At 43.6% G+C, this 16,142-nt stretch overlaps 1 protein-coding gene across 1 annotated transcript in view; it reads right to left on the bottom strand.

Annotated features, from left to right (window-relative positions):
• LOC310859996 (cadherin-2-like) overlaps window positions 1-15,386 on the bottom strand; it is a gene marked incomplete at both ends in the record, with an annotated part of 99,021 nt that extends 83,635 nt beyond the window's left edge. Inside the window, one exon of the mRNA XM_083766760.1 lies at window positions 15,338-15,386. Within this exon, the coding sequence (XP_083622886.1) occupies window positions 15,338-15,386 (49 nt within the window). The remainder of the gene's footprint in view (window positions 1-15,337) is intronic.
• Window positions 15,387-16,142: the final 756 nt, after the last annotated feature.

Here is a 16,142-nt window from a genome sequence, read left to right as displayed (position 1 = left end):
TCCATCATTCACTGGCAGACATTCCGACACACACACATGCACGCAGGCACGCACGCACGCATGCGCGCACACAAACGCACACACTCAGCCACCGGAAACTGTGTCTAATTGATTGCCAACGGCAGTCCAAAAGCCAATATGGTGTCAATAATCAACCGTGACCTCACCAAACAATGTGGACCTGCCTAGTATACAATGATCTGCGACGCACGTGCATGTGTGTGCACGCACGCACGCACGCACGCAAGCACTCCATCATTTGAGGCCTTTTATTATTAGGTGAGAAAGAAGTGGACAATCTGTGGTTTCTTTCTAATAGGAACTTTAGGAAAAATATATATTTAAAAACATTGAATTCATTTGATTTATTTTCATTTTTCTTAGATCTGTCTTTCTCAAACAATCAGCGCTTTGGTTAGAACGTGACGCAAACTCGGGACAGACTTCACGAGGCCACACAAGCATGCATGTGCACTAATTTACACACATATTACAATATTACTATAATAATATACACAATATTATTGTGTACTATAGACCAGTGTCCGGCTGCAGAGCACCGAGTCGGTAACGATAGAAGTTAGACCCACCCGGCTATATGCAATACCCTTTGTACCCGTGTCAGAGTACCCGTTCCGCCCATCTGTCTGTGTCCCTTTTATGCCCATATATGGAGATTTCTGGATCTGTCTCTCTGTGTCCCTTTATTCCTATATACGGAGTTCTGTGTCAGTCAGGCATGTCCAAATAGGAAGTGGCCATATATCCATATATGGAGATATAGGGGTGATCAGGTCCAGAGCCCGGGCAGAGGTCCTTTGTGGCGGTTCCGGACAACCGACTATATCCGACGGCCACTGTACTCCCTGTGGGTGTGTGGAACGCACCCACAGGGTGTCGAATTTGAAGTCGGTGGGGCGAACGGTTCTCGAGTTACGTGGATTACAGACGTACACAGAGACCTTGTGCATTTATAGATAAATATATATACAGTTTGTATATATTATTATGAATACACAATAGTATTGTGTTAACCACTTGAACCTGCAGCATCCATTATTCTGCAGAGGAACATTAGCCAAACACTAGGAGATCTACAAGCTCACAATGTGCTGGGAAACCCTGCGAAAAAAAAGCATGGAATACGGAGGTGTATATATTACAGGAAACTCCCGTTAAACTTTCCAACAAACTCCGGGTAAACTCCCGAATTGTACCATCACACCTGTATATTATCGTATATTAACTGTACATGCCCGCTAAACGTGAGGTTTACGGTCAAAATACAGTGCCCATAATTGCCCGTTGATGCAGTGAAAAGTTTGGGAACGTTTTGTTTTCTTTTGGCTAGCTAGCACCGCTCAAATACCTGCCTAACGATGATGATGTCACTGGTAGGCGGGTTTCTGAACTGCATGCCCACAGCCCTCCTATATGAGACACAGACCTATAGCTGTTTGAACTATTCCCCCCCAAAAAACAAGGTACAGAGCAGTTCCCAAACTAGATAAAGTGCCCCTCCACCAGGCCAGGTCAGGTTGTGGCCTCCTGGTGGCGCTATAATAGGCCATTTCTTCTTACGCCTTGGATGGCAATGAGGCATTTTGTTCCAAAAATGTGCTTAGCAAAAATCCACCTGTTGGTGGCGCTATAACAGGCCAATGTGTAAAGGGTGGGATATATTCCTCAGCCTATAGTAGGAAAGTCCGCGAAAGATTTCATGTAAATTGCACGCTGCGTTCATGATGTGAGCCTTTTTGTTTCAAAAGGGCCAATCCTGCAAACTTTGAAAGCCAATGTTAGCTAATTAGGATGGAATATGAAATATTGGACAGATACATCTTGAACACATGACTATAGAGATACTGTGTAACGATTTGACAGAATCTGAAGGAGTAAAAAATATGTTTTTTTAAAGTCGGCCTCCTGGTGGCGCTATAACAGGCGGTTCTGGAAAATGTGGGGCAGAGGTTCATCGTTGGCATCCTGGGAGTGTGTGTACAAAATTTGGCATCGACCGGGTTAACGGTGCCGGAGATTAGCTGATAACGGACGGACGGACGGACGGACGGACGGACAGTCGGACGGACGCACACACACACACACACACACACACACACACACACACACACACGCACACGCACATGCACACGCACACACACACACACACACGCACACACACACACACACACACACATCTGCATTACACGGTGCTGTCAAGACATTAGCATGTGAAGGAGAGGCGGGACGCTGACAGACAACGGCACTCACACACACACACACACACACACACACACACACACACACACAACCCTAGCACGCATGCGCGCGCACAGCGGTGACAAATGACTGCACTCACAAACACACAGCGGATAAATCCAGCCGCTCACTCAGACGGCCTTTAGCCATTATACTGCCGGGCTGACCAAACACAGCTGCGCGCGTTATACGGTCGCCAACCGGCCGTCACCTTAACTGAAAGACGGAATTGAACCCTTTTATGCTGAGACAAAATGAGGAATAAAGTGTACATATAGTCCCTTATCAGCTGTTTGGCTTATTGAACTGATGAGAGAATCAATCAATGACACACACAATAATTATCGTCTATAGTCTGGCACTCATCATGTACAAAACTGCAACTTTTCAGGATAAAAGAAATAAATATATAATATATATCAGATCTACAAGCTCAAAACGTGTCACTTTGTGTCTCGTTAGAGCTTGTATATCTGCAAAAACAAAGCAGTGCGTTTATTTACAATATAAAATAACAATAAATATAATAATAATAATAATATAGTAATAATAAAATCGACAGCAACAAGTATAATCCAACAATTTAAACCTGTACTTAGTCCTGTTTTTTTCCCCTCTCCACACCCTCACTTCTCATCAGGGTTAGGGTTAGACCCTTAAGAGTATATATTAATAGAGACGGCACCGGATTTCTCCTCCCGTGCACTTGGATTTCACTCCTCCTTCCGGGTATGGGAACAGAGTGCATTCTGGGATTGATTGGCCCAAACACACGAACGCGCTGTGCCGTTGTCACGCGTCCACGTATGAAACAGCGTCCACGTGTCGTCGTGAACGTTGCGCAATGATAGTCAACGGACCAGCGCGTTCATGTGTCTGGGCCCAGCAGCGCTGCAATACCACATTCGGCCACCATGTCCATTTCGCCTCAGGGTTTCCTCCTCTATTAATAAATACTCTAAGGTTATAGAACCCACATCTCTTTGTCACATCATGTACAATAACAGAGAAGAGAACTATAAAGTCTACTGGCTCTGCTGCACGGTGCGGTTACAGATGGAGATTAAAACACGGAACAAAATGTGTTTAAACTAGGTGTTTAGCAGCGTTTAACTAAAATGTCTATAAATAAAGTCAGCGCCATGCAGAGCAGGGGACGTGCAGAGGATGTTAGAGAGGCCAGGGGCTGGGATCCCGTTAAGAGGAGCACTTTTGGACAACAAATTGCTGAAACAGCCGATCTACAGGCTCTCAATGTGTCGCGCTGCGACGCGTCGAGAGATTGTAGATCAGCTATTTCCGCAGCGCAACCCAGCACTCTTTAACTAGTGGAGATGCGTAGTGTGTAAAGTAAGGCATTAGGCAACTAGTCGACTAGTTTACTTGTCGACTAGTTTACTAGTTTACTTGTCGACTATAGTTTACTAGTCGACAAGTAAATCCACTAGTCGACCTTGTTGGTACTAGTTGAAAAGAAAAAGAAATATATATATATATATTTTTTTTTGTAGGCCTCATATGTACAAATATTATTCTTTTTTTACATAATAAGGTATAGTTAAACAACTATAGTCAACTAGTAAAAAATGACTAGAAGTGAATGAAACACATTTGTTCCACACAATTATCATGAATGCCGACTCCATTATTATTATTAATTAATTGCCGAAATCCATTATGCATCCTTCGTGGTCTGGATAGGGCAGTTGTTTTATACAGACGGCTACAAAGGGGGCAGGGGCTGAAGCCCCCTTTGATGTCTGTGTCTGTGTGTTATTGGACAACGCTCCACTGTCTTCTCACAAAGAGGAAGGAACGCCACAGATGCAGTCAGTCGGGATCTGCCAACAGTGCGCCGGAATGCACAACGCTCCCTTATCTGGACAGTATAAGGGGCTCCATTTTCGTCACCGCTTAAACCCCTTATCCCTAAACTGCTTTGCCTTGTTTTGACTATTTTGAAAACATTTTTGAATAGTTATAACTATAGCCTGCAATCTACATTGACACGTTGTGAGCTTGTATACTGGCCATTTTAACTATTCAAAAATGTTTTGCAAAATAGTAAAAAAAAATAAAAAAAATAAAGGAAAATAAGTTTAGGGATAGGGGGTTTAGCGGTGACGAAAATGGAGCCCTAATGGCCCTATCTTTACCCTTTACACCCTTTATCACTGAAACTTCTTTGCCATATTTTACTATCTTGAAAAAACATTTTAAAATATAGCCGATCTACTGAGAGTGCACAAATGGACCATTTGTACACAGAGTTATCAGGTTCAGGTTTATTTGTCATGTGTATAGATACAGAGTATAAATACAATGAAAAGTATTCTGCTCAGAGCACTCTCAGTCTTACATACACAGGACATGAACAAACATCTATAGTGCAAGAAAAAGACAAAAAAACAGGGAAAGAAAAGTGCAAGTGAAGTGAAGTGCAATACAGTTCAAGGTCAGCTGTTCAGCAGCCTGACTGCCTGGGGGTAGAAACTGTTACTGAGACGGGTGGTACGAGATTTGATGCTCTGGTAGCGTTTTTTTGGAAGGGAGTAGTTTGAACAGGGTATTTGCGGGGTTGGCTGGTGTCTTCCATGATGTTGTGGGCTTTTTTCACACAGCGAGTGGTGTAGATGTTATGGAGACTGGTTAATTCTGTGCTGCCGATGATTTTAGCTGCTGTTTTAAAATTAATACAGACCCATAAGGGTCCATTTGGTTACTATACTGTAACTATAGGATTTATCTGGGGACCCCCTGGAACCCCTAGGGGGGGTACAGCACAGAATCCTATAGATGTACACAGACTAGACTGTCTGCTATTAAGTACAGAATCCTCCCCATGGCAAAATAAAACGCCACCTCAGCCCGAGCTCGTCCTTAAACTTCCGTCAAAAAGCTACCTTAGGAGAAGAAATGGGATTTGCATAAAAATCACCCATTTCCGTAGGATGATGTAAAGGGGGGGAGAGAGAGAAAAAAACCCCTTTGATCTGGAAGTGTTTGCCCGTAGCCACTCCAGTGTGTGTGTGTGTGTGTGTGTGTGTGTGTGTGTCCGCGCAATGCTAGCAGCTCTCCTTACTAACCGTTTCCCTCAGAACATCTTAAGGTTATCTCGCACCGGAAGTCTCTTAGAAGTGAAATAATTTGTGGAACTGAAACATGAGACAAAAAAAGTCTGGATTTTGTTGGACTCGGCTGATGTGTGTGCATGGGCTATCTGCTTTCCTGCCTCTCACGCTAATAACTTGTCTTTTTCCCTTCGTGTATATAGGGTTTGTTTGAGGGCGAGATGTCTAGCATTGACTCCGTCTCTGTCTCTGTCTTGTCGTATCTTCTGCTCGCGTGTATTTGTCTATTATGGCTGGGTTAATCAGTACCAGTGTGTGTCCAGTGGAAACCTCGTATGAATCTGATCTCAGGTCAGAATGGGTTAAATAAATCTACTACTGGGTCATTAGTTTGTGTTTCCCACAGTCTTCAAGAGAGAAAAAAACATTCTCTTATATAAGCTCTACAGTTTGCATTATTTTTTTCTATTTGCATTATTTTTACTGCGCCTTTTTTGGTGCATGACAAAAGGCACAATATAAATAAATAAACCTCTTGAATCTAGGGGGAGGGGGGGTTCTGTGTCCCCCATGTGTGTGGGGAACGCACGTATACGGAACCGTTCCGTTCCGTATACCATGCGCGCGTGCACGTTGCAATTTCTTTGGTACCGCGGCGTGGTAGGCTACTGCGTTCTACGAGCGTGACGCCACCGTTGCGAGCCTGTCGATCGGCTGTCGTCAGCCAAAGCCTTTCCCCACAATAACAGAAACTCTGAAGTATGGAGAGGGACTCCCTTCAACCATTTTAAAAGGGGTTTATAAAAGACTTGTGAGGCTCATCCTATATATATAGGCAGATAACGAGACACACCGACACGTAGCAGTTATGCTAACGGGTAATAATAGCGCAAGGGAAGCAGATCGAGGCAAACTCACCGATTCTCACACAGTTATCCTGACAGTATACGCTCACAGTCGCACGCACGTGCGCGCACGCACGCACGCACACACAGGCACGCACACACGGTATAAGCTCGAAGGCAAGGAGACAAGCGTAACAGGCTTTATTCGCAACGCTCCCAAACGAACCCAAAACTTTTTAAAATACAAAGTTCACACTAGGGACAGAAAAAACCTGAATGTGAAACTTGCGGGAATGAATGGAATGCTTCTGTATACACCAGTACAGTAACACATCCTCAGCGTCCATGCATGTATGATAGAGTTGAGCAGAGTATTAACCCATTCTGACCTGAGATCAGATTCATACGAGGTTTCCACTGGACACACACTGGTCTGATTAAAAAGGGGAAACAGAGAAAAGGTCCCGCGCACTAGTCAGACACTTGCCAAAATGTTGCTCTTCAGACAACAACCTTTTCTTTGTTTTTTCAAAGATGCCCCTTTTTAATATGCTCCATTGCCCTACGCACCTGTCACTATAGCCTGCTGAGGTGTGCATCGGCCTTTTGTTAACCCATTTTGACCTGAGATCAGATTCAAAAAATGTCTTCTGCATCCTGACAGTTTTCTGAAAAAGCTAAAAGAGTTGAGCAGAGGACATGAGACCAAACGTGTTACGTGTCTTCAAGTTAAGAATTAGCGTGACTTATACGGTATAAGCGTGTGAGATGTCGACACAGCCGTCCATCACATGCAGAGAGACGGTGCAAACTTCACAGAGATCATCGCAGAGGTAAACCGAGAACCTGACGTCAGTCTATAAACTGTATATAACATGATGTATAGTTCCACACTTACTCCAGAGGGCCACTATAGTTCCACACTCGCTCCAGAGGGCCACTATAGTTCCACACTCACTCCAGAGGGCTACTATAGTTCCACACTCACTCCAGAGGGCCACTGTAGTTCCACACTCACTCCAGAGGGTCACTATAGTTCCACACTCACTCCAGAGGGCCACTGTAGTTCCACACTCACTCCAGAGGGCCACTGTAGTTCCACACTCGCTCCAGAGGGCCATTGTACTTCCACACTCACTCCAGAGGGCCACTATAGTTCCACACTCACTCCAGAGGACCACTATAGTTCCACACTCCCTCCAGAGGGCCACTATAGTTCCACACTCACTCCAGAGAGCCTATAGTTCCACACTCACTCCAGTAGGCCACTATAGTTCCACACTCACTCCAGAGAGCCTATAGTTCCACACTCACTCCAGAGGGCCACTATAGTTCCACACTCACTCCAGAGAGCCTATAGTTCCACACTCACTCCAGAGGGCCACTATAGTTCCACACTCACTCCAGAGGGCCACTATAGTGCCACACTCACTCCAGAGAGCCTATAGTTCCACACTCACTCCAGAGGGCCACTATAGTTCCACACTCACTCCAGAGGGCCACTATAGTTCCACACTCACTCCAGAGGGCCACTATAGTTCCACACTCACTCCAGAGTGAGTGTGGAACCAACAAGCTCAAAACGTTTTGAACTTAGATCTGCTCTTTTTGCTATATTTGAATTGAAATCCAGATTTCTTTCTTTGCATAAGTCTGGCATGGCATATTTATGGCAGTCTTGGCAGAATGCTTGATTATCTTTAATTGAATTCTGTTTTCGTCGACTAATACTAAGAAGAAAGATGTTCGTCGACTACCTTTTTTCACCGGCGAAAACTAAATGGAAACTAAATGAAAACTAAGCTACGATGACTAAAACTAAGACTAAATCTATTGACAATTTCGTCCATTTTTGCTATATTTTTATGAATTATTTATTTTGCTATTTTTGAATTGTAATCCTGAAAAGTATTTTCTCTTTTTTTTTTCTTTGCATTTAGTTATACTTATGTTAACTTTATGAACTTAAATGCAAATACAATTCTAACATACTGAAGTAATTAAAGCAGGTCATGTTTGGAATTGTAACATCTGAAATCAATAATATATCAGTATTCCGATATTAACCCATTTTGACCTGAGGACGATTCTACAAATTCTTTCTAAATCCTGACAGTTTTCTGAAAAAAAAAACATGTTTCTATGTCAGTGGTTCTCAATATTTCATGTCAAGGAGCCCAAAAAATATATGTAATTGGCCGCCCGACCCCCATCTGAAAATATGTAGTTCCAGGGACACCCCCCCCCCCAGAAGCAAGAAGAATATATATTCAAAGATCTGCACTATACATTTTCACGATTCTTCAAAAATAGCAGAGCTTTCTCGAAGGTGTAGTGAAGTGTAGTAGTAGTGGTTCCATGTGTACACTCTCAGAGTTAAGGGGGTCCTTGCAAGTACAACGTTTGAGAGCCACTAGTGCAGTTGGACTCCTAATGAATGAACGAATGAATGAAAATGTTATTTAATTTTTTTCGGACTCCTAATGTGTCATAGTGTCGTAGTAAACCAGTGTCATTTAGGCTACATATTCTGGAGAAAACCTGGAGAACAATATTCAGACCTGAGATCAGATTCTAAAAAGGTCTTCTACATCCTGACAGTTTTCATACTGACCCGAGATCAGATTCTATAAAAAACGTCATCCTGACAGTTTTCTGAAAAAGCCATGTTTCTGTGTCAGTCGTTCTTCGATTTTTCAAAAAAATAGCAGACCTACAAGCTCGTAGCGCGCCACTCGGTGGCGCGCTACGAGCTTGTAGGTCTGCTATTTTTCAATAGCTAAAGCATAACGTAACGCTAACACCAAAAGGTGTGGAGAAAACCTGGAGACCAATATTCAGTAATTGGGTATCGTGGTCAAAATAGGAACACTATTATGCAGAATGTCTCATTTCAAGTTTTGAAATCTATTTTCAAATGGCAAGAAATGTATAGGCTGGTGTATAAGTGGTTATTGTATGTTTTGTAATACTAATATAATAAGTAATTAGTAACTAAAGTTTTGAAATAATTGTAGTACAATATGTTTGCCTCTGTGGAGTAGATCGTAAAAGTATACTGTGAATTGTAAAATACTGAAGTAAGTAACAAATACCTCAACATTGTACTTATAAGAGCAGTATACTCAAGTTAGTCAATACACTTAGTGACTTCAGGCTACTCCAGTGGTCTCAACTCTCACGTGATCGGAAAATCGGGGCAAGATCACGCCATTTTCTAGTGAACGGAATTGGATCGGTAACAAAAAAGCGTGATCGGGAAACACCCCGATATGATATCCATATCATGATATTATTAGACTGGATATTGTCTGTATATTTTATTGTATACTATTGTGATATGGCATAAGTGCTGTAAGTAAATATTTGCGGCTCTGGAAAAAAAATGGGTATCGGCAGAGCAAAAAAAACCCCGACGTGATCGGGACATCCCTAGCCCATTCTGACCTGAGATCAGATTCTAAAAATGTCAGTCGTTCTTCGATTTTCCAAAAATAGCAGACCTACAAGCTCGTAGCTTGAGCTTGTAGATCTGCTATTTTTCAATAGCTAAAGCATGACATGATGCTAACACCAAAATGGAGGCGAGGCGAGGCGCTCTAACACAAGGTCACTGAGCTGGGGAAGAGAAGACAACCAAACAGGGAGTTCTTCTTGAAATTAAAAACAGCTTGAGCATGACGACTGGAGCAGGCTGCAGCGCTAATCCCTGCACGCACACACACACACACACACACACACACACACACGCGCGCGCACACACGCACGCACACACACACACACACACACACACACACACACACACACACACACACACACACACACACACACACACGGAGAGATCCAAAGCCATTAGGGTCGTGTACAGACAGACAGATTAGGAGACATGACAGCCCAGATTAACCCATATTGGGCGGGGACCCCTTTTGGTGTTAGCGTTACGTTACGCTTTAGCTATTGAAAAATAGCAGATCTACAAGCTCGTAGCGCGCCACCGAGTGGCGTGCTACGAGCTTGTATAGGTCTGCTATTTCTTTGAAAAATCGAAGAACGACTGACATTATAGAAACATGGCTTTTTCAGAAAACTGTCAGGATGACGTTTTTTAGAATCTGATCTCGGGTCAGAATGAAAACTGTCGGGATGTAGAAGACCTTTTTAGAATCTGATCTCGGGTCAGAATGAAAACTGTCGGGATGTAGAAGACCTTTTTTAGAATCTGATCTCAGGTCAGAACGGGTTAAGGATCTTGGGAGCGCGGCGAGGTGCAGCCGGGCCATGTTGTGTCTGATCGCAGATAATCTGCGACGGAGACAATTTAACAACACCGCCAAAAACCAGCAAAACACCAGTGTAGTCGTACACGGCAAAGCATGTCAAACCACGCCGCCGCCGCGCACGGAACATAAACCCACGCACACGCATACAGAAACAGGCACGCGCGCGCACACACCACACACACACACACACACGTGCGCACGCGCACACACACACACACACACACACACACACACACACACACGGGGGAGCGAGCGGTGGTGCTGAAGCAGACTCCTCTCAGACACAGAGACACATGCTACAGAATGCTGAGCTTTGGGACGGACAGATGTACAACGAGGTCAGACGAGATTATACACAGCAGCGAGCAATTAAATTAAACGAGCTCGTCGTCGATCTGCTGTTTTTCCCGCGACGACTTTGAAAAGAAATCGTGGAAACGTGCGCAAGTCTTTGAATATGATTATACTCTTTCACAGCAAACTTTTTTTTTTCTTTTTTTTTTTGAGTGGTGCAACCACTCCTACGACCAGCAATGTCCGTGCGTATCTATGCATGTATCTATGCATGTGTCCGTGTGTAACTATCTGTGTATCAGTGGTCATGAGCACGAGTATATGACTTATTAGTACCAGTAGGGGGCGCCAGAAACAGAGAGAGGCAGCAGTGCTGCGTGTGCCTGCTGCCTGCTAATGAGAGAGAGAGAGAGAGAGAGAGAGAGAGAGAGAGAGAGAGAGAGAGGTAGGTGTGTGAACCACTCAGTTCACACGGATGTGATATATTGCTATATAGCTATATTGAAAAATAGCAGATCTACAAGCTCATAGCGCGCCACCGAGTGGCGCACTACGAGCTTGTATAGGTCTGCTATTTTTGAAAAATCAAAGAACGACTGACATAATATAGAAACATAGCTTTTTCAGAAAACTGTCAGGATGTAGGAGACGTTTTTTAGAATCTGATCTCAGGTCAGAATGGGATAATTCAATATTTTGCTTCTGGGGGGGGGGGGTCCCTGGAACAACACATGTGGAGATGGGGGGTCTGCGGCCAAATACATCTATAATTATGGGGGTCCTTGACATGAAATAGTTTCAGAACCACTAGAAACGTCGATTTTTCAGAAAAGTCTTTTAAAAGGATTTAGATGCAATCTGTGGAATCCGTTCTCGGGTCTAAAATGGATTAATGATGGCTATACTGCACATCGGGGAGGAGAAAGGGGTAAACATTTTTTTAACCCTGTGTTTATACTGTGTTGCAGAACGGTATATAGGTGTACACGGCCTGGGCCGTGGCTCAGCGGTCCAGGCACCCTGGCTGGCAACCCAGTCTGGCAGTGTGTCCCGCGGGTTCGACTCCCGATCGCGACGGCCTTTACTGCATGTCACCCCCCCCCCCCCCCATCTCTCTCCCCATGTCCCGTCAGCCTACTGTCTGTCCCTCCATGAAAAAATATAAAATAAAGCCAAAAGAAATGCCCCCGTGGTGTACACAAATAGTGCTATGAAAATATTTTTCAATTTACAATGTGGGCATTTTTTGTCAGACGCTGACGCCGTCACAATTTAGGGCATTCATCAGACACTCTTAATCCAGAGCGATTTACAGTAAGCGAGAACAACACATGGTAATACATCAAATACATGGAAATATGCATGCAGAATCATAAGTAAATCTGGATCCTATCATCCGTCTGACAGTAGAATATCTGTACAGTGAAACAATGCTATAGAAAGTCACATCCATAAAGGCCTGGCTGTGTCTGCATCAGTGTTGATTTTGTCGACTAAAACTGAGAAGAAAAAAAAAGTTCGTCGACTACCTTTTTCCACTGACGGAATCTACATGGAAACTAAATGAAAACTAAGCTATGATGACTAAAACTAAGACTAAATATACCTTGGTTGTTGCATGCTGAAAATAGCTGATCTACAAGCCCACAGTGCGACGCGTTACGACGGCATCAAGGCCCGCCAAATGTTGTTCGACTAAACCAACTGTAGATTTAGTCGACTAAAATGCTATGATATTTAGTCGACTAAAACTAGACCAACACTAAAACATTCCAGGTGACTAAAATGCTATGATATTTAGTCAACTAAAACTAGACCAACACTAAAACATTCCAGGTGACTAAAATGCTATGATATTTAGTCGACTAAAACTAGACTAACACTAAACCATTCCAGGTGACTAAAATGTAACTAAAACTAAATTAAAACTATTCAAGAGACTATATGACTGAAACTAAAATCTAAATCAACACTGGTCTACATAACAGCCCCAGCTAAATGATAACTTTGTAACCAAATGGACCCTTATGGGTCTGTGACTCTGAGAGTGTACAAATGGAACCAAATGGACCCTTATGGGTCTGTAACTCTGAGAGTGTACAAATGGAACCAAATGGACCCTTATGGGTCTGTAACTCTGAGAGTGTACAAATGGAACCGGTCCACATTTGGTTCCATTTGTACACTCTCAGAGTTACGATATAAATCGGGGGTCCCAGAGATAGAAACGCCATTAAATGTGGCTGTGCGTATAGACTAATGCAGGTCACACTTGAAATTAAAATGGTTGAGAATTGACGTTTGGGAGCCGCTGTTGTAAAGCGGATCATTGGTATACTCAGAAAAGCGCTGTATAAGTTTGAGATATTATTATTATTATTATTATTATTATTATTATTCCTCCAGCCATAAGGCCGGTATAAACATACGCATGCAGCACGCACGCACGCACGCACGCACGACATCAGCACCGCACAGGGTCTTCCAATAAATTCCTCGTTAGGCCGAACAAACCATTGAGTAGCCGCTCTGAATGTTGTGCACGCACGCACGCACGCACACACGCACGCACCTCCTCAGTTTGTTAAAGTGATGTATGGTGAGCTAATGGTCGTTACAGAGCTAATGTCCTCTCTAGACGGAGGGAGAGGTCGTTGATGTGAACTCAGATGGCCCTCCAGAGACACCAGACCACATAGACTATATACGCTTAAACCCATCCGCTTCAGGCAGGGCTACTCAGATGGAGACCAGACACACACAATGTTTAAACCCCATTAACTTCAGGCAGGGCTACTCAGATGGAGACCAGACACACAATGCTTAAACCTCATTAGCTTCAGGCAGGGCTACTCAGATGGAGACCAGACACACACAATGTTTAAACCTCATTAGCTTCAGGCAGGGCTACTCAGATGGAGACCAGACACACACACAATGCTTAAACCTCATTAGCTTCAGGCAGGGCTACTCAGATGGAGACCAGACCACATGCACACCATGTTTAAGCCTCATTGGCTTCCGGCAGGGCTACTTTTCAAGCGGTACAGTATAGGTCTCATATACCTGATAGCATGCAGGGGTCTGAATGTAATCTGTTTCATATATAGGTTCAATCCCCGCCCGGTCAGACCTTATGAAGACTATTAAACAAATGGTACCCAAAGGGCTCGGCCTATACATAACATAACGCTATAGCCATACAGGTTGCTTAATAAAGAAAGATAAATTAATATTTAATTCACCCAGCGGCTTTTCACACATTACCCTACGATCGATCCCTGGTCATATAGACTATGTGACCACCAACCTCCTCAAACCCATAAAGACTAACCTATGCGCCATGAGTGACCGGGGCCTTCTGCCCCTGTCGTCATTAAACTCATGTTGCTGTTCATTGTAACTTACTGTGTGTATGAGCGAGCAGACACATGCAATTCATTATGGGCACATTTCCTTATAATGGTGACTCAACCAGGCAAACCGGTACAGTTTCCCTTGAGATTCTACCTCCCTTTTCTGTGGAAGTTCTTGACGCCCGACTTCCCAGCAACTGACGACGTCGACCGAGCGTCATCGTATGTCACCACGTCATTCACTGCATTGTTTCTCAACTTGTGGCCAATACAATAAATTCACTCATTCTGACCTGAGATAAGATTCATACGATTCATAAGATTCATACTGGACGCACACTGTTCCGATGAACCCACTCTGACCTGAGATCAGATTCTAAAAATGCCAGTCGTTCTTCGATTTTTCAAAAATAGCAGACCTACAAGCTCGTAGCGCGCCACTCGGTGGCGCGCTATGAGCTTGTAGATCTGCTATTTTTGAAAAATCGAAGAACGACTGGCATTTTTAGAATCTGATCTGATCTGTGGCCAATACAATAAATTCACTCATTCTGACCTGAGATAAGATTCATACGAGGTTTCCACTGGACGCACACTGTTCCGATGAACCCACTCTGACCTGAGATCAGATTCTAAAAATGTCAGTCGTTCTTCGATTTTTCAAAAAATAGCAGACCTACAAGCTCATAGCGCACCACTCGGTGGCGCGCTATGAGCTTGTAGATCTGCTATTTTTCAATAGCTAAAGCATGACATGATGCTAACACCAAAATGGGTTCCCGTTCAGAATGGGTTAAAATACAAATCTTAAATTACTAAATGCAGGCCCAGGCCGTAGCGTAACGGTCTGGGCACCGGACTGGTGATCCAGTCGCGGTGTGCCGCGGGTTCGACTCCCGGACCCGACACGGCCTTTACCGCATGTCATCCCCCCCATCTCTCTCCCGTTTCCTGTCAGCCTACTTTCTATCCCTTAAAAAATCAATAAAGGCGTAAGCCGCAAAAAAATATCTTAAAAAAAAAAAAAAAATTACTAAATGCATGGTCAGGGACCACATGCAATACCTCCGCGGACCACCAGTGGTCCACGCCACGGACCTATACCTGTTGAAAACCCATGGACTATAGCATAGGCCTACTGTAGACTAGAGGGTTTGTTCAGTAACAGGGCAATCTAAAATGTCTCTCCTGCTCTTTGATAAACAGAAAATGCCTTTTGTGTGACTCATTACCGGCTGCCTGTGCCGATGCATCATCGTCATCATCGTCATCATCAATCATCGGCGCAAGCCAGAGAAGCACTCGTTTCCAACATACAACCCACAATGCATCAGCACGTCGATCAAAAATCACATGTCCAAAACCCGTTACTTTTTAGGAACGTGAAGCAGTGAAAATATAGCCAAATCTACGAGCTCACGACATGTCAAATGTGTGTGCGTGTGTGTGTGTGTGTGTGTGTGTGTGTGTGTGTGTGTGTGTGTGTGTGTGTGCATGCGCACATCATATCTGGGTCGCATGCTGAATTCCCTCGGACTTTTGTTATATCACGTCAAATTAGACAAAACGCTAATGTGAGCATCTTCGCTATATTAAACAGACTGTATCAAATATGACTATTGTAAACGATATACAGAGACACCTCCCTATGACAATGTTGTTTATTTTTGGACCACAATGCTTAAAGTAGCTATAAGCAATGACATTTGTCATTGGTTGAACATTGTCCCGCAGAAATTACTAATCAATCAGGAAGTGGAAATATTCTAGGGAAATATTTGAATGCAGATTGTGTCACAGACTTTTGTATTATTCTTTTTTTGAGCATATAACCATATAACCATTGCTGGCTGTCTGAATACAAACAAAAGGGTAATACAAATGTGGACATATTATTGCTTATAGCTAAACGTTTGGCTGCCACCTGCTGGACGCAAAGCCAACTTCTGACTGCCACGGTCTGTGGGGAAGATTTAGAGGTTGCGCATGCAGCACAGAAACGGATGTTGTGGGCGTCCATCTTGTGCTAAAAAAATT

The sequence above is a fragment of the Protomyctophum parallelum genome, assembly GCF_964188405.1.
Source record: "Protomyctophum parallelum genome assembly, chromosome: 6".
Taxonomy (NCBI): domain Eukaryota; kingdom Metazoa; phylum Chordata; class Actinopteri; order Myctophiformes; family Myctophidae; genus Protomyctophum; species Protomyctophum parallelum.
This window is presented reverse-complemented; position numbering and strand designations above follow the sequence as displayed.